General features: G+C 36.7%; 1 protein-coding gene across 5 annotated transcripts; it reads left to right on the top strand.

Annotated features, from left to right (window-relative positions):
• The first annotated feature begins 7,119 nt into the window (after positions 1-7,119).
• Positions 7,120-26,603, top strand: KRR1 (KRR1 small subunit processome component homolog). Of its 5 annotated transcripts, none has more exons than XM_012537449.3 (10): positions 7,120-7,232; positions 17,362-17,534; positions 18,878-19,012; positions 19,200-19,325; positions 19,411-19,494; positions 20,816-20,872; positions 22,527-22,697; positions 24,652-24,729; positions 24,839-24,932; positions 26,440-26,603. In XM_012537449.3, the coding sequence occupies exons 1-10, from the start codon at positions 7,148-7,150 to the stop codon at positions 26,580-26,582; spliced, it is 1,146 nt and encodes a 381-aa protein (XP_012392903.3). In that variant the 5' UTR covers positions 7,120-7,147; the 3' UTR covers positions 26,583-26,603. The 5 variants fall into 5 exon arrangements, with proteins under 5 accessions (XP_012392903.3, XP_033265432.2, XP_049550961.1 ...); XM_049695003.1 differs by having other exon boundaries at positions 7,129-7,232; positions 17,362-17,510; XM_033409541.2 differs by lacking the exon at positions 20,816-20,872 and having other exon boundaries at positions 7,128-7,232.
• Positions 26,604-26,615: the final 12 nt, after the last annotated feature.

Genomic DNA, 26,615 nt, shown 5'->3' with positions numbered 1-26,615 from the left:
GCACGAGAGAGAGAGAGAGAGAGAGAGAGAGAGAGAGAGAAAGCCAGAAGCTGCAATGTCTTTTACAGATTAATTTCAAATGTAACATACCATGGGTGAATGTACTAGAATTACATAGCTTCAACATAAGTAAATCTCAAAACAAACTATTCCACTAAAACAGCAAGTTGTACAAGTACATACAGCATTTATACGTGTAGAACTTTGTATATGTATAGTAAATACTTTATATACCTATAACTAATATAAAATACTTATATGATTATATAATTAAATATAAATTTATTAATGTATAATATATAAATGTCATATATAAAATATTTATAGTCTACTTTATCTTGATTAAAAATTGTGTGTGTGTGTGTGTGTATGTGTATGTGTAGTAGCAGTAGTAGCCATAGAAACAAAAATAGTCATGGAAGTGATAAACACCAAACTCAGCGTAGTGGTCACCTGTGGTGGAAAGGGGGAGGAATGAGATTAGGGAAGTGTATACACAGGGACCTTAACTGGCAATATTTTATGTCTTAAGTTTAATTATGACTACAAAGCATCTGTTATATTAGTCTATCTGCTTTTTTTAAGTCTGAAATAGTTTCTTAAAAAATCAAATTATATAGTTATTGCTTCTAGAAAATAGAGAAATAGGACTGTGGAGAGAGTGACTTCATTTTGCATTTATGTAAGATTTTATTGTATAAACATTTATGTAAATCTGGAGCAAAAATGACAAAATACTAACATTTATTAATTATAGATAGAGGGGTCTTGGACGACAACTGCATCGTTCCTTGCATTTTCCTTTTTTATTCTTTTTTTTCAAAATTAAAAGAAAAAAATATAGTCATTTACCATAGGGAAATATGCTACATGGGAGAATAATCCTTTTATAGAAGTTTACACCAAGTCACCACAACTTCAGGAGATCAACCTTTCAGTATCACCACATGTACCTGGAGAAATAGTAATCAACTTATTAGACCAATCAATGCATTTTTAAAACCTCACAGCAAATATAGAGAATTATTATCCTCCTCCCCCAGTAAAATTTTAGCAAATAATTCCTCCACCTATATGTGACTGAGTCTAAGTCATTCTTTAAGTGTGTGGCTTATTTTAATGAAATGGTGACATGAGAATGAGGGAAGATGATGGATAAAGCCTGACATTTTATTAATCCCTTGGTAACTTGCTCTCCATATGGTAGCACACATTATGTGTTTGCCCCTCTGGCCAGCATCCATTCCCCTTCCTTTAGCAGCAGCTCTCAATCTCCCCTTAGCGATCATTCCTTCCTGTTCCCAGCCCACATGGTTTATGATCCACCGCTGGCTGCAGCATGTGATCTGGGACTGGAAACTGAGAGTCTTCCTGGGACTTTTTATGGAACTCTTAGAAAGAAAGAAACTCCTCTCTGGTTGAGAATTTAATCCTGGAGCTGCTGGTAGACATTTTTTGCTTCAGAATAAAGACAACAGAGAAGAAGCAGAGCCAAAAGATAAGGGAGGGAAGGAGGGAGGGAGGGAGAGAGACAGAGGTCTCAAGATCATGATTGAGAAAAAGCATGAATGTCTCCATGACATTGTTGAAGTCCTAGATCCAGTTCCCAGGTATGTAGGACAATAAATCCTCTTTTTCACTTGTTACTTTGAGTTTCTATGACCTGCAGTCAAAGGAAACTTGCACATACCTATATGCAAGTACTAAAGCATCCTAAAATTCTAACTGTAGAAGGTATGTGCCTATTTAAGGTAAAGGAGCCCCTCCAACCCCCTGCCTCTCCTGGGGAGCTCTAAGAGCAGGGAACTGGAGAGCGCAGAAGATCTGATCCAGGCTTCTGAGACACTCCTCCCATGCTGCTTTAAGGCAAGGGTCCTTAACTCAATAACCTGATCCTCTGGGGGTTCTATGAAGAATGTGTGAACATCCCATCAAATTGTGGTGAAATGTTATGTGTACCCAAATATATGTGCTTTCTGGGGAAAGGGTTTATAGATTTCATCACATTAGTAAAGGGACTGGTAAACCAAAAGAGGTTATATCTCTGATAGATGATCAAAGGCAAAATATAGTGTTAAAGTCTGAGTTTCCATGACTCTAAGTGTGTCAGGTAGCTAGACTTTTTAATTAGAGAATTTGAAAGAATGAAGAAGCAATGTCACCATCTTATTAACACCACGAAATTACCTGTTTAAATAAAAACCCATTAAATGTTTAAAATACTTCATCTAAAAGTTCATTTCATTGTGGGCCATCTGTAGTTTCCACTATCTGAAGGATGGAAGAGGCATATAGATTTAACAAATGACTAGAAACTGCATCCTAGAAAAGTTCAAATATCCCCCCAGTGTCATGTAAACAAATAAAAGATTGTAGTTTGCTTGTTCTATCTGCATAGAATAATAATTCTCAGCAGTATCAATTCATTCACATGCCACTGATTAGATCTTGAATATTCATGCATGCATTAAAAAGCCTTCTGTTGCTATGGTGGAACCTCATATCATGAAATGTGTTCCAGCTTTCCTTTAGGGAGAATATTATAACTGAACATTAAATCAAAAGCTGTTGCTTATCAACAAGAACAATCTGGAAGAGAAAGAAGGCAGATTGCCCTGGAAACAGTTGGAGAGGCTAGATTGGATTCCCAGTGAAATATTGATGTTTTGTGGGGCTGGGGCCTGGACAGACTAATACTCAAGCAGTAATGAGTGGTTTAGACCCCAAGCATCTACTGTATGTACAAGTCCCATTGTTCATTTGGGTAATAAGACAACAGAATTCCAGAAGGACAGGGGCAGAGTTGAGGGAGATGGAGCAGGATTGTCTATGGAGGATCCCAGCATAATAATGAACAGCCATCTGGAAACTCTGGCTTTTGACCCCAGGCAAGCTCTGCCCTAGGTAGGTAAAAAGAGTGGAAAATAACTTGGTTTTCATTGTGTGCCTGATTAGGAGCGTAAAACCCTAACTGGCCCTTTGAGGTAGAATCATAGAAATTAAGAACACCTGTAGACCCGAGTGTTTCAACCTTAGCCTTATTGACATTTGGGGGTTGTGTAATTGTTGTCAGGGCTGCAAATTCTTGGACCTGATGAACTGTAAACTTGGAGTGGGGTCACCCCTCCATGTGATTCTGATGTTGGCTAAGGTTTGAGAAACAGTAATCTAACTCAACTCCTTCATTTCACAACGGAAGAAACAGAGGTTGAGTGAGTGCCTACTCAAGATGCAACAGCTGGTTAGCAGCCCAGGCAGTACACCACAACTCTTATGCAGAGAGTTTGCTAAGCATGGCCTTGCAGGAAGAGGTGGAAATCCTGCAGATACTTCCCAGCACCCTGACACATGAAACATTCTGCTGCACAGCAGAAAACATTCCAAGACTGGATGAATATGTTTCTCTAATTTGGTCTCTCTCCTGGATTCCCAGGTTTCCTAGGTTTTCATGCAGAATACTTCACTTTTATTGACATTACTTTTTAAAAGATAGGGTAATAACGTGATTAGTTTACAGCTGGGCTGCTTTACTGTGTTTTTTCTTTTCAACTGTTATCATGAGGTCCCTTTTTAATATGCAATCACTTGGAGTTAGAAGAGGCCTTACTTTACAGCCACAGTTATTAAACTATTGTTTTTCATGTTGATGGATAAATGTTGATTGAAGGTTTTAAACCTGTCTGTGAGGTTGACTGGAATAGAAAGCAGCTTATCCATGTTAGAAAATAAAAATGTGTCAAAGCTTTGTATTTTAGAAACCCTCTCTTGATTGCTTATTTTTTAAAAATTAGCAAAAAAAAAACCACCCCACAATAGATTACTGTGAAAAAAATTTTTTGTCTCTGATAAGTGAGTATAGAAATGTTAAATGGAAACAAAATCACACTTATTTGCCTACTTTTTTTTTGCTTTTTAAAGTAAGAAATAAATGCACACCCCTGACATTAAGCCACACATCCTGAATTCTCTGCCCATTACCCTCTGGGTTAATTTTGTGGGAATTAAGGTCTCTAATTCCAAAGGAGAGTTGTGAAGCCAATTTGCTTTTCATGGGAAAATGAATAAGCAGGGTAAGAACTGGTGAAAGGTATCATCTATAGGAAGATAGCTGTATGTGGGTCTAGGTTGCTTAACAGTCCAAGGAGGGGAGAAGTCAAAACCAAAATGGGTCTGCCTGCCAGAGAGACCTTCCTAGCCTGATTTGTGCCAAGAAACTCTAGAGGCAGCGATTTTGCTTTCCCCTTTTAGTGTTGTTTGTGCAATTTCTGGAAATAACCTTGCAGCTCTGAGTACATATTTATATTCAGATTTCCAAGGAAGTTAAAATAAAATGATGTAAATTGTGACTGATTTACATTGTACTGCTATTTAAATTGCCATCCTTTGAAATGTCTCTATATGGAGAGGTAACATAGTCAACATTTTGGTGACCGTTTTTTCATAGACTTCCTTACGAGCACACAGGAGCACACACAAATATGGACAGTTTTACATAAATAGATTCATATGCCTGCTGTTTTATCATGGACGTCTAGTTTTTTTAGTCTTTTTGCCTAGTTCCTTTTTCTTTTCTAATCACCTTCATCCTTAACGTAGTCTTGAAAGCTTAATGTGTATCCTTCCAAATCTTTGTTCATTGTATAATCACATACACACACATAATTATTATTATGTCCAGAACATAGAACAGAACCAAGTATTTAAAAGTGTCTGCAGCATTATAGATGCTCAATAAATATTTGTTAAATGAATGAATGGTTTGCTTCATAAAAGTGGGATAATTATATACATGTATATATAATTATTATAATTATTCTCTCTATATATATATAATTATCCCATCTTTCTGTATCTGGCTTTTATCCCTCAATGCCTCTAGGTAATCTCTCCATATAGATTTAATTAATTCTTATGAATGGCTACATAATATCTCACAGTTATGAAGGCAACACCAATTTATTTAACTATATCCTTAATTGATAGTCAAGATGATTTTACTTTTTTGCCACAGTAAAGAAATAATAGCTAACACCTACTGAGTGTGTACCACATGCAAAGTATTTTTTTCTAAGCACTTTACGTGTATAAAGTCACTGAATTAAGGTTATTCTCTCCATTGCAGGAAACTGAACAGCAGTGGATAAGAAACTTTCCCAAGGCTGTATAGCTAGTAGATGGCAAACTAGTCAGTATGGCTCCAAAGTACCTTTCACAGAACTAGTTCTATACAAGGCAGTAATCAACACCATTGTACATACATCCTAATGGAATGGTGCTTTATTTCTAGTTGACAGTTTCCCAGGAGTGGAATTACTGTGGAACATTACCTGTATACTTCATATTGATAGTTGCTTTGCAAAAAGGCAGTAACAGTTTACCTTTCTACCAACAGTATATGAGAGTCCTCTTTCCTTCAGCAGATTATCATTTAAAAAATATTTTATATATATATGTATGTTTTTTTTACCAATGTAGTGGGTGAGAAGTGATATTTTATTGTTATGTCTCTGTGCTTTTCTGACAGTGAGGTAGAGTGTCATGTTCATCAGCCGTTTGGATTTGCTCTACTATAAACTTCTATATTTGTCAGGGTTCTCCAGAGACACAGAATATAGAATTACTTCGGTGATTATGGAGGCATGGACAGTCCAAAATGTGGGCTTTTGGCAGGGTGGGCCAGCAGGCTGGAGACCCAGGGGAGTCGATACTGCAGCTCAAGTCCAAAAGCTATGAGGCAGAAAACCGAGCCCTCCTGCTAACATATTTGCAACAACTAATCCTTTTGGTATAGTAGCCTTTCTGGAGCTATTAAAGGTCAAACTGCTTGGACCTGAAGTCTAGCTCTCCACTTACTAGTGACTGAGTTCCTTAAAATAAGGATACCAAAAACCTGCCTCATAGGGTTTCTGGGAACACTGAAGCTGTTGCTTCTCACTTTATAACTTTCACCTGCTGTTATTTGTTCTATTTTAGGTTTTAGGGATTTGTCCTTTTTTAAAAAATTTTTTTTTAATTTTAGCAAATTGCTAAGAATATAGGGATGAAATCACTGCCTGTCATTTAGAAGACACACAGGATAAAAGCAAAAACCTTTACATAATTATGTGTCTTGTGATTTTCTGTCCCTAAGTAATTGTTTATTTTATTCATGTATCTTATAAAAGAAAATCTTTTATAGAAGATACAAGAGGGTGATTTTCAGATAAACGTTCCCCATTTCACTAATGCAAGAAATTCAGCCTATCAAACACTTTCCCTATTTGTGCTGCAGAAAAATTTTAAAACGGCAAGCAATAAAACCATTCATCAAAAGAAGTCTTACCTTTATCGTGTGTAAGAACTTTTAGGTTCCGAGAAGTATAAAGATTTGTAGTAGAGATGAACCTCACATCTTGACGTCAGCTATATATGCAGTGTTGGGATACACAGGAGTTAGTCATTTGGGGAAATGTTAGGCTAGGTGAAAAACTTCAGAAGGGTCGCTTAGTTACTACACCTCTGGCTTAGAGAAATGCCACGATCCAAGAAAGTAACCATCAGAAGCAATGACTTTGAAAGCTTACTTTCCAAAAATAAATCAACCTTAGAGAGGTTTTAACTTTGTTTTTGTTTTAAGGATTAGAAATAATGCAAATAAAGTGCCCGGCACAAAGTAGTCTCACAATAAATGGTAGTTATTACCGTCGCTTCTTGCCATCATGGACCGTATATTCTCATATCTGTACCACTTCCCAACGCCTAGCACATATTGGTCGATCATATAAATATTTATCGAATGAGTGAACGAGTGATATCAGTACGATTCAGGTTGCACTCCGGCTAAATGCGTTCCGCGTTAGACGCTGAGGCCAAGAGAAAATGATAGATAAAACCGTCTCCGACTCACCCCCAGTGCTAAACTACAATTCCCAGCATGCTGTGAAATTCCGTAGTTGCAGTGCGTCCGGGAAGAGAAGTCTCCGGCTCGCCATTGGCTCCGCGGGAGAAGCGTAGTAGTGTACGCAAATACACGGGCTCTAGCTTAAGCACACACGGAGACTGCGCAGATCTCGTCTGAGTTCTGCGGAACTCACTTTGAGCACGGGGATTTTAGCCGGTAGGATTTAAGAAAGGGTTCACTTCCGGTAGCCCGGGAAGCAGTTTGAAGATGGCGTCCTCCAAGCAGGACGGACAAGCTGCAGCGTCTAGGAAAAGTGAATTTCGTAGCCAGAAGCCGAAGCCGCAGAGCCGAGGTGAGGTTGTTTGAAAACCAAAGACTGGGGTTTGGGGGTTTTGAGTTGGGGTTTTTTCCTTTCGCTGGCTGGGAACGTGTAACGCCGCCTTGGAACGTGTAACGCCGCCTTGAAGTTAAGTACCTGTAATTGCTGAAGGTTGGGGTTGTTGGCCGGACTCGCAGGAACGACTGGCCTGTATGGCGCCGGCGCGTGTTCCTAACTAATTGCTTTTGCTGGAAACCCCCAAAGTAGGGGTCTTGCTGGATGCGTCTTCTGTAAAAGAATGAGGAGGGCGCTTCGGGACCTTAAACTCGCGGCGGTGTCTGGAAATCGTTGGCAGAGTGAGGGGTGGGATGAGGTGGGAGTAGGAGGTCGTTATGCATATGAGTGAACGAGTGATAGAGTGATAATGAAGGACTGAGACAGACATGGTGATAGAAGGAGATACCAGGCGTGTTTTTAGTGCTAGTTTGTCAGCCAGTGAAGAAATTTTGGAACGTTTATTGTTGTTTATCGGGTTGCTGAAGTATTGCCAACACAGTTCCTGTTCTTTCAACTGCGTTAATTGCTCTCTTGCTTTGCAATCTTGTTTTATCCATTAACTTCTGTATGATTGACAGAAAGGCCAGAGAAATAGCCCGGGGCCTGCTCAACCAGACTTATTGGAAGTGTTAAAAACCTTGAACTCTCATTGTATAGGCATAAGGGAGATATTAAACGTGATTCGTTGTTGTTTTAATTAAGCGTATGGCAGAGAGGACAGTATATATGCAGCTTAAAGAATAAAACCAAAAGGAGCACACTCAGACCATTAAGTAGAATAGAGCATTACCATACCCCCAGAGCCCCCTACATGCCCTAAAGTAACCATTCTGAATCGTGTTGATTATTCTGTTTCCTTTTTTCATAATCTTGACCACCTATGCACAAAATGTTTTAATTTCGTCAGTTTTTGAATTTTATATGAATGAGAAAGGATTGTAGATATTCTTCTGTGTCTTGCTTCTTAGGCTAAACTTTGTTGTTATTATTCAATCAGGGCAGTACTTGTAGCTGTGATTTATTCTTTTCCCTACTGTATGATGTTCCCTTGTATGAATACAGGCTAATTTATGTTTTCATTTTCCTTTTCTATCACACACCCACCCCCACCCCTCGCCACTTTCCCCCATTGGTGTCCATACGCTTGTCCTCTACATCTGTGTCTCTATTTTTGCTTTGCAAATAAGATCATCTATACCATTTTTCTGGATTCCACGTATATGCGTTAATATACTATATTGTTTTTCTCTTTCTGACTTACTTCACTCTGTATAACAGTCTCTAGATCCATCCACGTCTCAACAAATGACCCAATTTCATTCCTTTTTATGGCTGAGTAATATTCCATTGTATATATGTACCACATCTTTATCCATTCATCTGTCGATGGGCATTTCGGTTGCTTCCATGACCTGGTTATTGTAAATAGTGCTGCAATGAACATTGGGGTGCATGTGTCTCTTTTTTTTAACGTTCTATTTTTATACTAAATATATTATAATATACAATTATAAACCCACTTTAAATCCACAAAAGCAATATAAACAACAACGTTTTACAGTCTCTTTTTTCTTCTTCAAACAGAAAGTCACAAAAATTATAATCATCCTCATCAGTTCATTCGGTCCCATGTAATTAATTTTTTTTCATCTTGATCTTTTGTTAGCACTTTTATGAATTCATCAGTTTTCTATTAGAGTTCTGAAAATGCTTATTCCTTCAGTTCAGCAGTATAGTCAGTTACCAGAAACCTGTACTTCTCAGAGTCTTTTCCATGAATTCCTTGAAGATGAAACCCTTTTATAGGAACATTTTTGCAAAAGCATCAGAGTACACCCAGAACTGTCTGTAAATGACAAAAGACTTAAAAAATGACCACGGTTAAAGATTTGATGAAAGTTCATAATAATGCAATTGACAGGGAAATTTAGTTATTTCTGAGGTATACATTTTAAAATAATAACTAGAATTATGACCTATAAATTATACCAGAACATATAAGATTTTAGGAATTTCATGTAATGTCCGAAACATTTATATTAACACATTTCCATACAAATAACCCGAAGTAAGTTTAGTATTCGTTTTTTTTAATTTAATTTTATTTATTTTTTTATACAGCAGGTTCTTATTAGTAATCAGTTTTATACACATCAGTGTATACATGTCAATCCCAATTGCCCAGTTCATCACACCACCATCCCCACCCCCCGTGGCTTTCCCCCCTTGGTGTCCATACGTTCTCTACATCTGTGTCTTAACTTCTGCCCTGCAAACCAGTTCATCTGTACCATTTTTGTAGGTTCCACATACATGCATTAATATACGATATTTGTTTTTCTCTTTCTGACTTACTCTGTATGATAGTCTCTAGATCCATCCACGTCTCAACAACTGACCCAATTTTGTTCCTTTTTATGGCTGAGTAATATCCCATTGAATATATGTACCACAACTTCTTTATCCATTTGTCTGTCGATGGGCATTTTGGTTGCTTCCATGACCTGGCTATTGTAAATAGTGCTGCAGTGAACATTGGGGTGCATGCGTCTTTTTGAATTATGGTTTTCTCTGGGTATATATATGCCCAGTAGTGGAATTGCTGGATCATATGGTAATTCTATTTTTAGTTTTGTTTTTTTTTTTTTTTTTTTGCGGTATGCGGGCCTCTCACTGCTGTGGCCTCTCCCGCCGCGGAGCACAGGCTCCGGACGCGCAGGCCCAGCGGCCATGGCCCACGGGCCCAGCCGCTCCACGGCACGCAAGATCCCCCGGACCGGGGCAAGAACCCGCGTCCCCTGCATCGACAGGTGGACTCCCAACCACTGCGCCACCAGGGAAGCCCTATTTTTAGTTTTTTAAGGAACCTCCATACTGTTCTCCATAGTGACTCTATCAATTTACATTCCCTCCAACAGTGCAAGAGGGTTCTCTTTTCTCCACATCCTCTCCAGCATTTGTTGTTTGTAGATTTTCTGATGATGCCCATTCTAACTGGTGTGAGGTGATACCTCATTGTAGTTTTGATTTGCATTTCTCTAATAATTAGTGATGTGAGCAGCTTTTCATGTGCTTCTTGGCCATCTGTATGTCTTCTTTGGAGAAAGGTCTATTTAGGTATTCTGCCCATTTTTGAATTGGGTTGTTTCTTTCTTTAATATTGAGCTGCATGAGCTCTTTATATATTTTGGAGATTAATCCTTTGTCCGTTGATTCATTTGTAAATATTTTCTCCCATTCTGGGGGTTGGTTTTCATCTTGTTTATGGTTTCCTTTGCTGTGCAAAAGCTTTGAAGTTTCATTAGGTCCCATTTATTTTTGTTTTTATTTCCATTACTCTAGGAGGTGGATCAAAAAAGATCTTGCTGTGATTTATGTCAAGGAGTGTTCTTTCTTTGTTTTCCTCTAAGAGTTTTGTAGTGTCCGGTCTTACATTTAGGTCTCTAATCCATTTTGAGTTTACTTTTGTGTATGGTGTTAGGGAGTGTTCCAATTTCATTCTTTTACATGTAGCTGTCCAGTTTTCCCAGCACCATTTATTAAAGAGACTGTCTTTTTTCCATTGTATATCCTTGCCTCCTTTGTCATAGATTAGTTGACCATAGGTGTGTGGGTTTAATTCTGAGCTTTCTATCTTGTTCCATTGATCTATGTTTCTGTTTTTGTGCCAGTACCATATTGTCTTGATTACTGTAGCTTTGTAGTATAGTCTGAAGTCAGGGAGTCTGATTCCTCCAGCTCTGTTTTTTTCCCTCAAGACTGCTTTGGCTATTCGGGGTCTTTTGTGTCTCCATACAAATTTTAAGATTTTTTGTTCTAGTTCCATAAAAAATGCCATTGGTAATTTGACAGGGATTGCATTGAATCTGTAGATTGCTTTGGGTAGTATAGTCATTTTCACAATATTGATTCTTCCAATCCAAGAACATGGTATATCTCTTCATCTGTTGGTATCATCTTTAATTTCTTTCATCAGTGTCTTATAGTTTTCTGCATACAGGTCTTTTGTCTCCCTAGGTACGTTTATTCCTAGGTATTTTATTCATTTTGTTGCAATGATAAATGGGAGGGTTTCTTTCTCTTTCAGATTTTCCATCATTAGTGTATAAGAATGCAAGAGATTTCTGTGCATTAATTTTCTGTTTGAATAAAAAAAAAATCCCACAAGGACTCAGAGGCAAAAAATATACAAATCAATTTTCACTGCAAAGTAAAGGACCTGTTACAGTGGAGGATTACTGGACTGAAGGTCAATATTATGACATAGTATGAGTGTGTTTCATGTTTGGTAATTGCAATCATTGTTGCTTTTGTTGTGGTCATCCATTTACAATGCTTGGTGTCAGTTTATTTTTCTCTTGTAAAAATAAAATACAGAGTGTGTGTGTGGAAAAAAAGAATATGTACAGGTGGCAAATAAACACATGAATAGATGTTTGACATCATTAGCTATTAGGGAAATGCACATGTAAGCTTCAAAGAGATATCACTGCATACCTATTGAAATGACTAAAATTTAAAAAAAATGACAGCAGCAAATGCTGGAGAATATGTGGAGAAACTGGATCATTCATACATTGCTAATAGGACCTTAAAAATGATACAACCACTCTGGGAAAGTGCTTGGCAAATTCCTATAAAACTAAATGTGCAATTACCATGTGACCCAGCAATTGCATTCTTGGACATTTATCCCAGACAGATGAAACTTATATTCACACAGCAACCTGTATGTGAATGTTCACAGAAGCTTTACTTGTAATAGCCTAGAACTAGAAACAACCCAAATGTCCTTCAGTGGGTAAATTGTTAAACAAACTGGTTCATCCATACCATGGAATATTACTCAGCAATAAAAAGGAACAAGCCATTGGTACTTGCAACAACTTGGATGTATTTTCTGAAGATACATCCAAGTTGTTTCAAGTACCAATGGCTTGTACTTGCAGTGAAAAAGCAGTGAAACTGCTTTTTGTCATAACTGTGGTGGTGATTACATGCATGAAACTAGTGATATCTGAATAATATCAAAGGATTGTGTCAATGTCAATATCCTGTACTATAGTTATGTGAGATTTTACCATTGGGGAGAACAGGGTGAACAATACAGGACTCCTCTGTATTTCTTAACTTCATGTGAATCTACAATGATCTTAAATGAAAATTTAATTTAAAAAGTAAATGGGGTCAAAATAAAAAATAAAACAAGAAAAAAAAATTTTGTATCCTGCAAATTTACCAAATTCATTGATTAGCTCTAGTAGTTTTCTGGTGGCATTTTTAGGATTCTCTATGTATAGTATCATGTCATCTGCAAACAGTGACAGTTTTACTTCTTCTTTTGCAATTTGTATTCCTTTTATTTCTTTTTCTTCTCTGATTGCTGTGGCTAGGACTTCCAAAACTATGTTGAATAATAGTGGTGAGAGTGGACATACTTGTCTTGTTCCTGATCTTAGAGGAAATGCTTTCAGTTTTTCACCATTGAGAATGATGTTTGCTGTGGGTTTGTCGTATATGGCCTTTATTATGTTGAGGTAGGTTTCCTCTATGCCCACTTTCTGGAGAGTTTTTATCATAAATGGGTTTTGAATTTTGTCAAAAGCTTTTTCTGCATCTATTGAGATGATCATATGGTTTTTAATTCTTCAGTTTGTTCATATGGTGTATCACATTGATTGAGTTGCATATATTGAAGAATCCTTGCATCCCTGGGATAAATCCCACTTGATCATGGTGTATGATCCTTTTAATGTGTTGTTGGATTCTGTTTGCTAGCATTTTGTTGAGGATTTTTGCTTCTATGTTCATCAGTGATATTGGCCTGTAGCTTTCTTTTTTTGTAACATCTTTGTCTGGTTTTGGTATCAGGGTGATGGTGGCCTCATAGAATGAGTTTGGGAGTGTTCCTTCCTCTGCAGTTTTTTGGAAGAGTTTGAGAAGGATAAGTGTTAGCTCTTCTCTAAATGTGTGATAGAATTCACCTGTGATGAAGCCATTTGGTCCTGGACTTTTGTTTGTTGGAAGATTTTTAATCACAGTTTCCATTTCATTACTTGTGATTGGTCTGTTTATATTTTCTATTTCTTCGTGGTTCAGTCTTGGAAGGTTATACCTTTCTAAGAATTTGTCCATTTCTTCCAGGTTGTCCATTTTATTGGCATAGAGTTGCTTGTAGTAGTCTCTTAGGATGCCTTGCATTTCTGCGGTGTCTGTTGTAACTTCTCCTTTTTCCTTTCTAATTTTATTGATTTGAGTCCTCTCCCTCTTTTTCTTGATGAGTCTGGCTAATGGTTTATCAATTTTGTTTATCTTCTCAAAGAACCAGTTTTTAGTTTTATTGATCTTTGCTATTGTTTTCTTTGTTTCTATTTCATTTATTTCTGCTCTGATCTTTATGATTTCTTTCCTTTTGCTAACTTTGGGTTTTGTTTGTTCTTCTTTCTCTAGTTCCTTTAGGTGTAACGTTAGATTGTTTGAGATTTTTCTTGTTTCTTGAGGTAAGCTTGTATAGCTATAAACTTCCCTCTTAGAACTGCTTTTGCTACATCCCGTAGGTTTTGGATCGTCGTGTTTTCATTGTCATTTTTCTGTAGATATTTTTTGATTTCCTCTTTGATTTCTTCAGTGATCTCTTGGTTATTTAGTAATGTATTGTTTAGCCTCCATGTGTTTGTGTTTTTTACGTTCTTTTCCCTGTAATTCATTTCTAATCTCGTAGCATTGTGGTCAGAAAAGATGCTTGATACGATTTCAGTTTCTTAAATTTACTGAGGCTTGATTTGTGACCCAAGATGTGATCTATCCTGGAGAATGTTCCGTGCTCACTTGAGAAGAAAGTGTAATCTGCTGTTTTTGGATGGAATGTCCTATAAATATCAATTAAATTGATCTGGTCTATTGTGTTATTTAAAGCTTCTGTTTCCTTATTTATTTTCTTTTGGATGATCTGTCTATTGGTGTAAGTGAGGTGTTAAAGTCCCCCACTAGTATTGTGTTACTGTCGATTTCCTCTTTTAGAGTTGTTAGCAGTTTCCTTATGTATTGAGGTGCTCCTATGTTGGGTGTATATATATTTATAATTGTTATATCTTCTTCTTGGATTGATCCTCCAGTCGTTATGTAGTGTCCTTCCTTGCCTCTTGTAACATTCTTTATTTTAAAGTCTATTTTATCTGATATGAGTATTGCTAATCCAGCTTTGTTTTGATTTCTATTTGCATGGAATATCTTTTTCCATCCCCTCACTTTAAGTCTGTATGTGTCCCTAGGTCTGAAGTGGGTCTCTTGTAGACAGCATATATATGGGTCTTGTTTTTGTATCCATTTAGCAAGCCTTTGTCTTTTGGTTGGAGCATTTAATCCATTCATGTTTGAGGTAATTATCAATATGTATGTTCTTATGACCATTTTTTAAATTGTTTTGGGTTCATTTTTGTAGGTCCTTTTCTTCTCTTGTGTTTCCCACTTGGAGAAGTTCCTTTAGCATTTGTTGTAGAGCTGGTTTGGTGGTGCTGAATTCTCTTAGCTTTTCCTTTTCTGTAAAGCTTTTGATTTCTCTGTTGAATCTGAATGAGATCCTTGCCGGGTAGAGTAATCTTGGTTGTAGGTTCTTCCCTTTCATCACTTTAAGTATATCATGCCACTCCCTTCTGGCTTGTAGAGTTTCTGCTGAGAAATCAGCTGTTAACCTTATGGGAGTTCCCTTGTATGTTATTTGTCATTTTTCCCTTGCTGCTTTCAATAGTTTGTCTTTAATTTTTGCCAATTGGATTACTGTGTGTCTTGCCATGTTTCTCCTTGGGTTTATCCTGTATGGGACTCGCTGCACTTCCTGGACTTGGGTGACTATTTCCTTTCCCATGTTAGGGAAGTTTTTGACCATAATCTCTTCAGATATTTTCTTGGTCCTTTCTCTCTCTCTTCTCCTTCTGGGACCCTTCTAATGCGAATGTTGTTGCGTTTAATGTTGTCCCAGAGGTCTCTTAGGCTGTCTTCATTTCTTTTCATTCTTTTTTCTGTATTCTGTTCCACAGCAGTGAATTCCACCATTCTGTTTTCCAGGTCACTTGTCCGTTCTTCTGCCTCAGTTATTCTGCTATTGATTCCTTCTAGTGTAGTTTTCATTTCAGTTATTGTTTTGTTCATCTCTGTTTGTTTGTTCTTCAATTCTTCTAGGTCTTTGTTAAACATTTCTTGCATCTTGATCTTTGCCTCCATTATTTTTCTGAGGTCCTGGATCATCTTCACTATCATTATCCTGAATTCTTTTTCTGGAAGGTTGCCCATCTCCACTTCATTTAGTTGTTTTTCTGGGGTTTTATCTTGTTCCTTCATGTGGTACATAGCTCTCTGCTTTTTCATCTTGTCTGTCTTTCTGTGAATGTGGTTTTTGTTCCACAGGCTGCAGGATTGTAGTTCTTCTTGCTTCTGCTGTCTGCCCTCTGGTGGATGAGGCAATCTCTGTATTTTCATTTTAATGTTGCTGGACATTTTATTGTTCCCATTGTTATTATAAACAATATGGTATAAATATCTGTGTACATACCTCCTTGTTGACATGTTAGAGAGTTTCTCTGGTTATGTACCTTACATGGGATTGGAATCCTTGAATTGTAGGGTAGGGCATGTGCAAATAATGCTAAATCTTCCCAAAGGAGTTGTGCTGCTTTACACTCCCGATGTCAGTAGATGAGCACTAACACTTGCTGTTACCTGAATTTTTCATTTCTGTCATTTTGTTAAGTGTGAAATCATATCTGATTGTGTTTTTAAATCAGACTTTCCTGATTACTAATGAGGTTACACATCTTTACATGTTTTGGGGCTATTTGTACTTCCTCCATTGTGAAACTCCTGTTGATTTCCTTAGCCAGTGGGTTTTTTTTTCTTTGTTTTTTTTAAATTCATAATCATTTAAGTGTTTAAATTGGGTAAGATCTTGGTCAGATATGCATTTTAAGTAATCACTATTGTAGAATTTGAGGGTTTTGGGGGGGGATATTGAGAAGTGAACGATAAATAAAGACTAGCTAATTCTCTGTGATTTGAACCAGAAGTAACAAAGTGGATGTGAGTATAAGAAACAGAAAGCAAGTTTACCTAAGAAACAGAAAGCAAGTTTACCTGACTGGAGTGGATAACATGAACTATAAGACCTGCTTCTTAAACTTTAGTATGCATAGGAATCTCGTCATGAGACTGTTAAGAAAGATTCCTGGGCTTCATCCCAGAGATTCACATTTAGTAGGTCTGGATGGAGCCCAAGAACTGCATTTCTAACAAACTCTCAGTTTATGCTGGTGCTTCAGGCCTATGGATCATATCTTTGAGTAGTACTGAATTAAAGTACAGCTGTTGGATTTAAGAGGTTCTTAAAATCCAGGACCAGGAGTTTTGATAAATGATATGGGAAATAATTTATAGCCCTTAGGAGGCATTTTGTTCTAGTGAGAGGAGACCTAGACTGAGCTTCATATTCCCTTACAAGTCACTTAAAGTTTTTGAACTGAATATCTTTTATAAAATGGGAATAATAATACCAGTTCTTCCTACCTTTTGTAGTCGTGAGAGAATACAGAAATAACGCACGTGAAAGGTCTTTGGAAAACCTAAAACCCTGTACTAGTGAATATTAACTGAAAGGGTACACTGGGATCAAGCTTTTGAAAGTTTTATGTACACACACATGCACGTATATATATACACATAGGCTGCACTTCATTGAGTCTGAAAGGTTACTTATATTTAAAATAGTAATGTAAACAAAATGGTGTTTGGATCTTCAACTCTAAGATAGTGTGGTGCAGTAGAAGTTTGTAAGTGTTGAATATGTACCAGGTGTATGCCAATAAGTGTGGATCGAAGAAGAGTCCCTGCCCTTAAGGAACTTTGTCTTCTGAGGCGACTGAAATACATACAATTTTAATACAGTATTTTGGTGATAATGACAGAGGCACGTTCTTGGACTGTTGAATAATATAAAAAGCAGGGGAAAAGGAAATGCGAGGAGAGTATTGGGAAGCTTGTGAATGTATGCATACAAGTGTTCAAAAAGTGTCCAAAAGAAGTTAAATCTGATGTATAGATTTTTCCCCCTTTGTAGATGAATCAGAACTCCTCACTGTTCCTGATGGTTGGAAGGAGCCAGCTTTTTCCAAAGAGGACAATCCCAGAGGACTCTTGGAGGAGAGCAGTTTTGCAACTTTGTTTCCAAAATATAGAGAGGCTTATTTGAAAGAGTGCTGGCCATTGGTACAGAAAGCCTTGAGTGAACATGTATGCATATCTTATGTATTTCTTTGAGATTTTGTTTTTGCTTATATCTTTTAAGTAACTGAATGTGTGCTGATGGATTTTTTTTTTAAAGGTGCTACCATAGCTGGTTAATTTGATTCCTTTGATATTTTAAACAGACTAGATAATTATCCTTACAGTTCATTTGTTTTTAGTTTTGTGAATAATAGATTACTTGGAAAAATTCACATGCCTTTAAATATTTAGGGGATTCACAGATGGTCTGAAACTCACTTGTGAACTCCAAATTTCAGAATGTCTGCCACTATAATGGTTGCCACGAACCTGTACAGTTTGAGCTGAGGCATACTCCTGGCATTGTTTAACTTCCCTCTGCCGTGCCCCTAGAGCAGTGTATTTGATTTTATTTTTCAAACTGGATTGAGACCCCTTAGTGAATCAAGAAGTCAATTTAGTGGATATAATGAGCCTTTAGAAAAAAATACATCAATGTATCACATGTGGTAAGGATAAGTATCATTTAATGAAGCTTTTGGTTCACCTGTGTGTGTATGTACACTAGATTGATAGAAAATGTATTTGTCAGCTGTGGCACTGCTCTAGAGTCATTTGTGTGCATTAGGTATGAGGGTGGTTTAGCAAACTGCAGGCGTGTTTTACAGCTGTCTACATCGGAGATTAGACTCAATTTTGGGGTTTTTTTCGTAAACTTATAGACACCTAACCTTAGGTTTAATTGTTCGTCATTCACTATATTGAAATATTCTTCAGATTATGCTTACAAGTTAGAAAACAGCATTTTTATTTGCTTTGTTGAAATCTGATTCTTCCATTTGAAAGTTAATGCATAGTTTTAATCACTGTAGTAATCATAATCACTGCTTTTATTTTTAAACCTATGATAATTTGTTTTTACTTTGTATTTAGCTAATACAAACCAGCTAGAAAAAAGTTTGAAAGGGAAAGTCCATTCTCACTCTAGGGAGCAGATTAGAGATTAGAGCTGGATCCAGCCAAGGTAGGGAAATTATATAGCTTTACATTTTTACCTTAATTTAAAAATGTAGCCTCATTTTGACTGATATATATTTTTTAAACTAGAGATAATCTTTATTCCAATAAGTATAAATTATTCTAAAGCCAATTATAAATGTTTTCAATTGCCTGAGTTTTTTATATTCTTTGAAGTCTAACAGTAATCAATTATTTACATTAACTTTCTAGCTTCTTCAAGGAGAGAGTTAATGAATTTTGAGATAGCTTAATAGCAGACAAATTATTAATTTGGTTAGGATCGGCTCTGTAATTATCTAAAATTGAATTCATTTTCAGACAACTGCTTGCTTGCTCTTTTTGTATTGTAGCATGTTAATGCAACCCTGGACCTGATCGAGGGCAGCATGACTGTCTGTACAACAAAGAAGACATTTGATCCATATATCATCATTAGGGCCAGAGACCTAATAAAACTGTTAGCAAGGAGTGTTTCATTTGAACAGGTAAATTAAGAATTACAGAGACTTTGCTTTATTTGCCTCAACATTAGAGACAACATATAACACTGCGTCTCCTCCTGCACCATAAAGTTTTCATTTTTGTGCTTAACTGTGCTTAAATTTCTTGGCTTGCAGAAGATATGGACTTGTCAAGAATATTGATGGAGTTTTCTTTTTATCTTCCCAAAAGGCAGTACGAATTCTTCAGGATGATGTTGCATGTGACATCATTAAAATAGGTTCTTTAGTAAGAAATAAAGAAAGATTTGTAAAAAGAAGACAACGGCTTATTGGTCCCAAAGGATCTACGTTGAAGGTACTTTTTATTAGTGAAAAAGTATGTCTTCCTCTTTTAGTTTTTTAAGTGTACTGAATTTCAACTTATTGCTCTTTTGATGTAGGCGTTGGAACTCTTAACAAACTGTTACATTATGGTACAGGGAAACACGGTTTCAGCCATTGGACCTTTTAGTGGCTTAAAAGAGGTGAGAACTATTTATTCTCTTCAGTTAATTTTCCACAGAGAATAAATGAAATAATATAATAGTTCATTGGATAATATATTGTTTTATATATATATTTTTAGAATATGCTTTGTTTGATTTTCCATTAGTAAATTCTTCATGTAATTTGAGGGAATTCATGTAATTTCCTGGACCCTAACATATTACGGCCAACCTTTGGTAACTGAAGAGAGATCCATTTCTGAATTAGGAGGTCTGCACGTCATTACTCCCTCCACTCGAATTTTAAGTGGGCATTTAAGGTCTCAGTCTGTAGCAAACATAAGAAACACGAAGTAATTACATGCATTTTTTTTTTTTTTTTTTTTTTGCGGTACGCGGGTCTCTCACTGTTGTGGCCTCTCCCGTTGCGGAGCACAGGCTCTGGACGCGCCGGCTCAGTGGCCATGGCTCACAGGTCCAGCTGCTCCGCGGCATGCGGGATCCTCCCGGACCGGGGCACGAACCCGTGGCCCCTGCATCGGCAGGCAGACTCTCAACCACTGCGCCACCAGGGAAGCCCCTACATGCATTTTAATGACTGGAGAATTGAACAGATCTTGTTCTTTGCAGTAATGTATTCAGCCTGTAGAGGTCAGGCTCAGAAAACTTCCTTTAAGATATATTTTCTTTGAATGTTAATGTTTTTATGAACATCTTCTTTAGCTTGTCAGATGTTATGAGAAAATCTGTGGAGCAGATACTCTTTCTATTAACTCCTTTTGAGGCTTTTGTTATCTGTATCTGGCAGTGAGGTCTTACTTGCTTTCCAGGGCCTTTAACCTTAATTCTATTGGACCTCTTTCTCATAAGTTATCTGCTTTTTTCTCATGGGGCAATAATAACTTAAATATTTTGAATATTTCACAGTTTTGTAGAGTCTAAGTATATTATTTACTTATGACAGATCCTTAAGGTAGTTTTATTTCCATATTACAAATGAAAAAGCTGGAATAGGAAAATTAAGTGCCTTTGTCGTATGAAGTGGCAGTCCCACTATTTGAGTGCATATATTCTAACTCTAAATCCAGCCCTCTTCCCCCTAAATTTTACAGCTCCAGAGTGTTGTGTTAATTCTGTGTATAGCTTTTTATCAGTAAAGTTGAGAGACTTCATTGTATCCAAGGGAGGTTGACTATTACGAAAGACCTAGAAGCCACTCAGAACAGTTGAAGGGACTACAGTATCCAATTTGGTAGCCATTGCCTGGTTCATAGGCTATTTTGTGATATATTAATCCTCGTCTGCCTAGTTCACTAAAATCTTTATACATGACTGATTCATTTTTCTTTGCAAATTTCAGGTTCGAAAAGTAGTCCTAGACACTATGAAGAATATTCATCCAATTTATAACATTAAAGTGAGTGTTCACTGTATACTACTACAAAGTTGTTTTTAGCTACAGAAACCTTTCTTGAAAGTAAATCTTTTATGAAAGCCTAATATACAAAACAGATAAAGCAGAGCTATTTGGGGTAAATTGGGGTAGAGTTCAGCCCACTCAACTCTATCCCAGTCCTATAGTTCCTTCTTTGGAAGTTTAGGCCTCTTTGGAGTACAGTTTGAAAGCTATTGAAGGGGACAGTGTAATGTAGTCATTCACTTCCAATACAAATAAAATAAGCTTCATAGGATTTGTAGTAGATGGTACCAATCCAGTTTTCTTAGGGTTTGAGCCCACATATTATATTTAAAGATGTGATCTTTTACAATTCTGCCTTTTTCTTTTTTTAATTAATTAATTTATTTAAAAAGATTTTTGTTTGGCTGTGTTGGGTCTTCGTTGCAGCACACAGGATCTTTCATTGTAGCACGCAGGATCATTTGTTGCAGCGCACGGGCTTCTCTGTGGTTGTGGTGTGCGGGTTTTCTATCTAGTGGCTGCCAGCTCCAGGGCACATGGGCTCTCTAGTTGAGGCACCTGGTGGCATATGGGATGCCCAGTGGCATATGGGATCTTCCCTGACCAGGGATCAAACCCGTGTCCCCTGCATTGGAAGGTGGATTCTTTACCACTGGCCCACTGGGGAAGTCCTGAATTCTGCCTTTTTCTATAAGTAAAGTCTGGAATATTTGAGATTGCATTAAAACCTATTTTGGAATTTAACAGTCAAATTATAGGCTCTTCGAGAGAGATCTGTTATTCGTGTATGCATAAAGTTCTTGATTATTCTTGGAAATGTAACCACGGTATAATGAGTTGTTTTATGATGGATATTTGTTAAACAATCCTTGAATTTAATGAAGTTAAGTTGAAAAGTCACTCTTAGATTGGGGTGAAAAAACAATTTTGAGTTACATTGGGACATCTTGCATCTGATGCCTCGTTTGCATCCTCTGATGTTTCAGTGTCTATAAAATTCAGATGGAGTAGGGGAAGTGTGAAAACATTTCGTTTTGTTGATCATGAGAAACTTTTTTTCTTTCCGTCATATTTCAGGGTGCTAGCTTCCTGCTTGTAGGAAACATCACTAATTAAGAACTCTCCCTGCTAATTGTTAGGTTGAATTTTAAAGGTTTTAATGAAATAATGGTTGAAAAACTGAGTTAGTCTTATTTTCATCTCAGTTTATTTTAATAATTCTGTCTAAATTTCTAATGGTTTTCTGATGCTTGGTTAATTATGCATGTTTGAGATTATATATTTTTTGTTTCCAGAATTGGTTTAATCCTACTGAAGAGACTAAGAATTGTTCCTTTTAATTTTATTATTTATAGGAACAATGTTGATAATGTCTTAGGTTGCGAAACATATGACTGCTAAAATTAAAAATGTTTGGGACTTCCCTGGCAGTCCAGTGGTTAAGACTTTGCCTTCCAATGCAGGGGGTGCAGGTTCGATCCCTGGTTGGGGAGCTAAGATCTCACATGCCTCGCGGCCAAAAAACCAAAAAGCATAAAACAGAAGCAATATTGTAACAAATTCAATAAAGACTTTAAAAATGGTCCACATCAAAAAAAAAATTTTTTTTAAATTAAAAGTTTACTTTGTTCATATATTGCCATGGTTGAAGACCTTAATGATTAAACGAGAGTTGGCGAAAGATTCTGAGTTAAGATCACAGAGTTGGGAAAGATTTTTGCCACAGTTCAAGCACAAAAATGTGAATAAACGCAAGGAACCAAAGAAGAAAACTGTTAAGAAGGAGTATACACCATTCCCACCACCACAGCGAGAAAGTCAGGTCAGTATTAAATGTTGAATTTCTTTACATGAGGGGGAAACCATTTTAATCTATTTTTGTCGGAAACTTTGAGGGTGGAATTTCTGTGTATGTACGTTTGGGTGTGTAGAGATTTAAGAAACTGAAGGTAAGTGTGAATAGGCTTATTTTGAACTAATTGTATGGGGGTGGTGAGTGGAAGCTTCATACTGTGAGTGTAAACTCCGTCAAGGTAGGTGGTGTCAGTTGTGTATCTGTAGCCACTATAAATGTTCCATGGTTAAAAAAAATTCAACGATTTAGTCCACAATGCTTTCTGCTCTGCTTTAGCATCATTCATGTGACCATGTACTATAGGATTGCTCTGGATTTGAAATCTTAAGTCTAATATCTATCCTTTTTTTAAGACATGAATGCCTCTAATTTTGTCAACTGTCCTCTGGCATCATTCCCTTTCTAAAATTTCCTTTTCTCTCTTGCCCATCACTGTTTTCTTTCATACTCCCTTTTCTTCTATCAATCACACCTGCCCAACAAAACTAAAACTTAGATCAGTCCTAAAACTTGACTTGTTTCCCATAACGTGGCTACTGAACATAGCTGAAGAAAGTCGTATCTTTGGATTATATCCCTTAAAAATTCACGTTTCCAATCTCAGATAGGTCTTCAGTATTCTCTGGCATCTCTGTGTCCTCTTAATTCTTTAGCCACCCTCCTACTCCAGTAAAATAAAATGCAATGTCATCTACTAGAAGTATTGAGACTACGAGGCAATAACTCTTTCAACTTCCTCTTATCTCAATTTTTTTTTCCATCTGCATCAATCCTTTCTTTTTCTGTTCTTTGAATTCTGTCGTCACCTCTCTTCTGAGGTGTCTTGCTTCATTATTCCCCATAGCCCTGTGTTTGTAGTTTTCCCCATAGCCCTGTGTTTGTAGTTTTCCCCATAGCCCTGTGTTTGTAGTTTTCCAGGAAGGTTTGATGAAAGGTCAAAGTAAAAAAGGAATGATGATCATAGTAAAAATGGAAGTGTTGGATCTTGAGGTCTATTTTGGAAAACAAAGTGAAGCCAGAAGGAAAGTGTTAGTTGGGGGAAAGCGAGTATTCCAGTTACTAAACCATGCTTCTGTAACACCTGATATATTTTGTATAGCCCTGTACTGTAAGTAGTTGTCATTTTATCTTTTTTTTTTAATGACTGTAAGCTTCTTGAATCAGCGATGTCTCATTTGACTTATTCTGTCACTTACTTGCTATGTAATTATGGGCATAATTTATTTAACCCCATCCATGCCTCAGTTTCTTTGTACAGAAAATAGGGATAATGATCATTCCTGTCTCAAAGAATTGTTAATGAGGATTAAGTGAGTTAGGAAGTGTAGAGAGCTTAGTATTAGCGTTTAGTAGAACATTGCCTTAGGTAGACCAATTAATTATATGTTGACTACTTAATGAATTTGCTACTGCAAATTAGTACTTAGTCTCCACATCCTGACAGTTCTTGCTTTTCATTTTGTATGCTGCAGCCTTTTTTTAAAAACAGCCTTTTACCTCTTCTCCTTTCTTCTGTACCTTTCATAAAGTGCTACTTTGCTCTCTTCACTCTTCTCAGGAACCTTTAGTCATTTCTCAGTCATATCCCACTTCCCTTACCTGTCATTCATGTTTCTTCATGCTTCCCCAAAACTGTCTTTCCAGTTTCCTCTCACACTTTTCTGAATCATTGACCTTCCACCCCACCTCAAGCAGTCTGTTGTGTATTCCATGAACACATCACCTACTTTCCTACCTACATGCTTTTGTGCATATATATTCCCCTCAGCTTAGAGGACATTTCCTTCTTTTTATGTTGCTACCTTTATAGAGTAATCAGTTTTGACCCCACTGTCTTTACCTCAAGGTCACTGTTAATTTCTTAGGAATTGACTTCTCATCTACATTATTTATGATGTATTGTAAATACTGATTTCAACAGATTGATAAAGAATTGGCTACTGGTGAATACTTTCTGAAGGCAAGTCAAAAGAGGAGACAGAAAATGGAAGCAATAAAGGTAAGACCATGTCTAGCTTACAACACTAGTTGCAAAGTTTATAGATACTTGAATTCTTATTTAACTACAAAAGCGTTTTTTAATGTAGTTTTTTTTCTTAATGATGTAGGCTAAACAAGCAGAAGCTCTTAGTAGGAGACAAGAGGAAAGAAACAAAGCGTTTATTCCACCTAAAGAAAAACCAGTTGTGAAACCTAAGGAAGGTAATGCTTGTTTTCCAACTCTTGGTATGCTGTCTGTTAGAGGAAAAGTAAACCCATAGTGGATTTGTCTGAAGCTCTTTGAGTGTTAAGAAATAACCATGCGTTTCATCAATTCTCTTTTAGCATTTCATTAATCACAAATCCTAGGGAAAAGCGGTGGTGACTGAGATAATTTATAATTTAGTAGCAGCTAATGCTTATTTAAGAGTATCCCAGATTGACAGTCCCTTCCTGACCGCTGTGCTGAGGAAGGACTCTGTTGTGAAAGATATAAACCAGAGCAGTTAATCTTCTGTAAAAATAAAACAGTAAGATCCCTGAGCTCTGCTATCATGCCCTTTAAAAAGAGCTTATCAAAAGTTGTACTTTCTTTACTTGTGTGATCTGTGGCTTCAAATTTGATTCCTGTATGGTTAACGTGGATTTCTCATCACTTGGGCTAAAAGACACCAACAAAATAGCAGGACGATCTTTCTTACTCAGGGACTTTTAAAGACACTCAGAGAAAACACGCTGATGCCTTTTCTTCTCATTCCTAGCCTCATTTTGATCCGTCTTCTCCTCTTTCGCATTTTCTTTTCCACTAGTAACACGTGTACTCCTCTGTAAGGTAACTCTCCAAAGTAGTCAGTGGCACAGTGAGGGGAGGGAGGTCACCCAGCAGCATTGCACATGACCTGTTGGTCAAAGCCAGATGTAACAGTACTAGTTTGTTAATTTATATCAGTGTTAACAGCTTTAAAAGTATTGTATTCTACTATTCAGATCCTTGGTTATATAAAAATATCATAAGCATTATACTTTCTAGTTTGTACAATCTGTCAGTTATGTACTGAAGGTATTCAATAGCTAGTTTAATCTCAGTTTATTACTGATTAAAGTGTAGCTATTCCACTCTAGTGGAGGCTTTAAGTCTGCTCTCAAGTTGCTGGGTTGTTTGATGACATTTTATCTTGTGGTTCTTTATGTCCTGAGTGCTGTTCTTTAAATAATAAGAAAAGGTTGTGTTTTTTCCCACTGCTTTTCTGTTTTGTTCACACTTTTTGTGTTAAATACATGGGGTTGGGTTCTGTTAGGAGGACCTCCAGATACTCTCAGATTATGGTCTTTATTATCAAAATCTTGTTAAATGAAATACTACTAGTCATTAATTGAATATTCGGAAAACTAAGTTTTTTAAGGAATACTCTAAAGTTCCAATATGGAAAAAAGAATCTTAAAACAATTTAAGGGAAAAAATGTAATTTTAATAGTTGAATCCAGTAATTGGTTCAAATAGTTAAAGTATAATGCCATTTTCGTGTATATTTTCACTAATGTATTTTTAAAGTACTTTGTTTTCTTCTAGTTAGAAGAAATTTCTAACTTTCCTTTAAGCAAGTGTTTTATATCTTATAACATGATCTTTCAATTGTAACAAACAGTACTCTGAAATTATCGTCTTATATATGTATTCTTTGTTTTATTTGGTATAATCTAAAGAATTACATGTATTGTTTTTATTTAGCTTCTACTGAAACTAAAATTGATGTGGCAGCCATCAAGGAAAAGGTTAAGAAAGCGAAGAGTAAGAAACTGGGAGCCCTTACAGCTGAAGAAGTTAAGCTTAAAATGGAAGCAGATGAAAAGAAAAAGAAGAAAAAAAAGTAACATACATAAAACAAACAAAAATCCCTGAGCTAG

This window comes from Orcinus orca, chromosome 11 (genome assembly GCF_937001465.1).
Source record: "Orcinus orca chromosome 11, mOrcOrc1.1, whole genome shotgun sequence".
NCBI lineage: Eukaryota > Metazoa > Chordata > Mammalia > Artiodactyla > Delphinidae > Orcinus > Orcinus orca.
The sequence above is the reverse complement of the archived record's forward strand: the minus strand, read 5'-3'. Positions and strand labels throughout refer to the sequence as shown.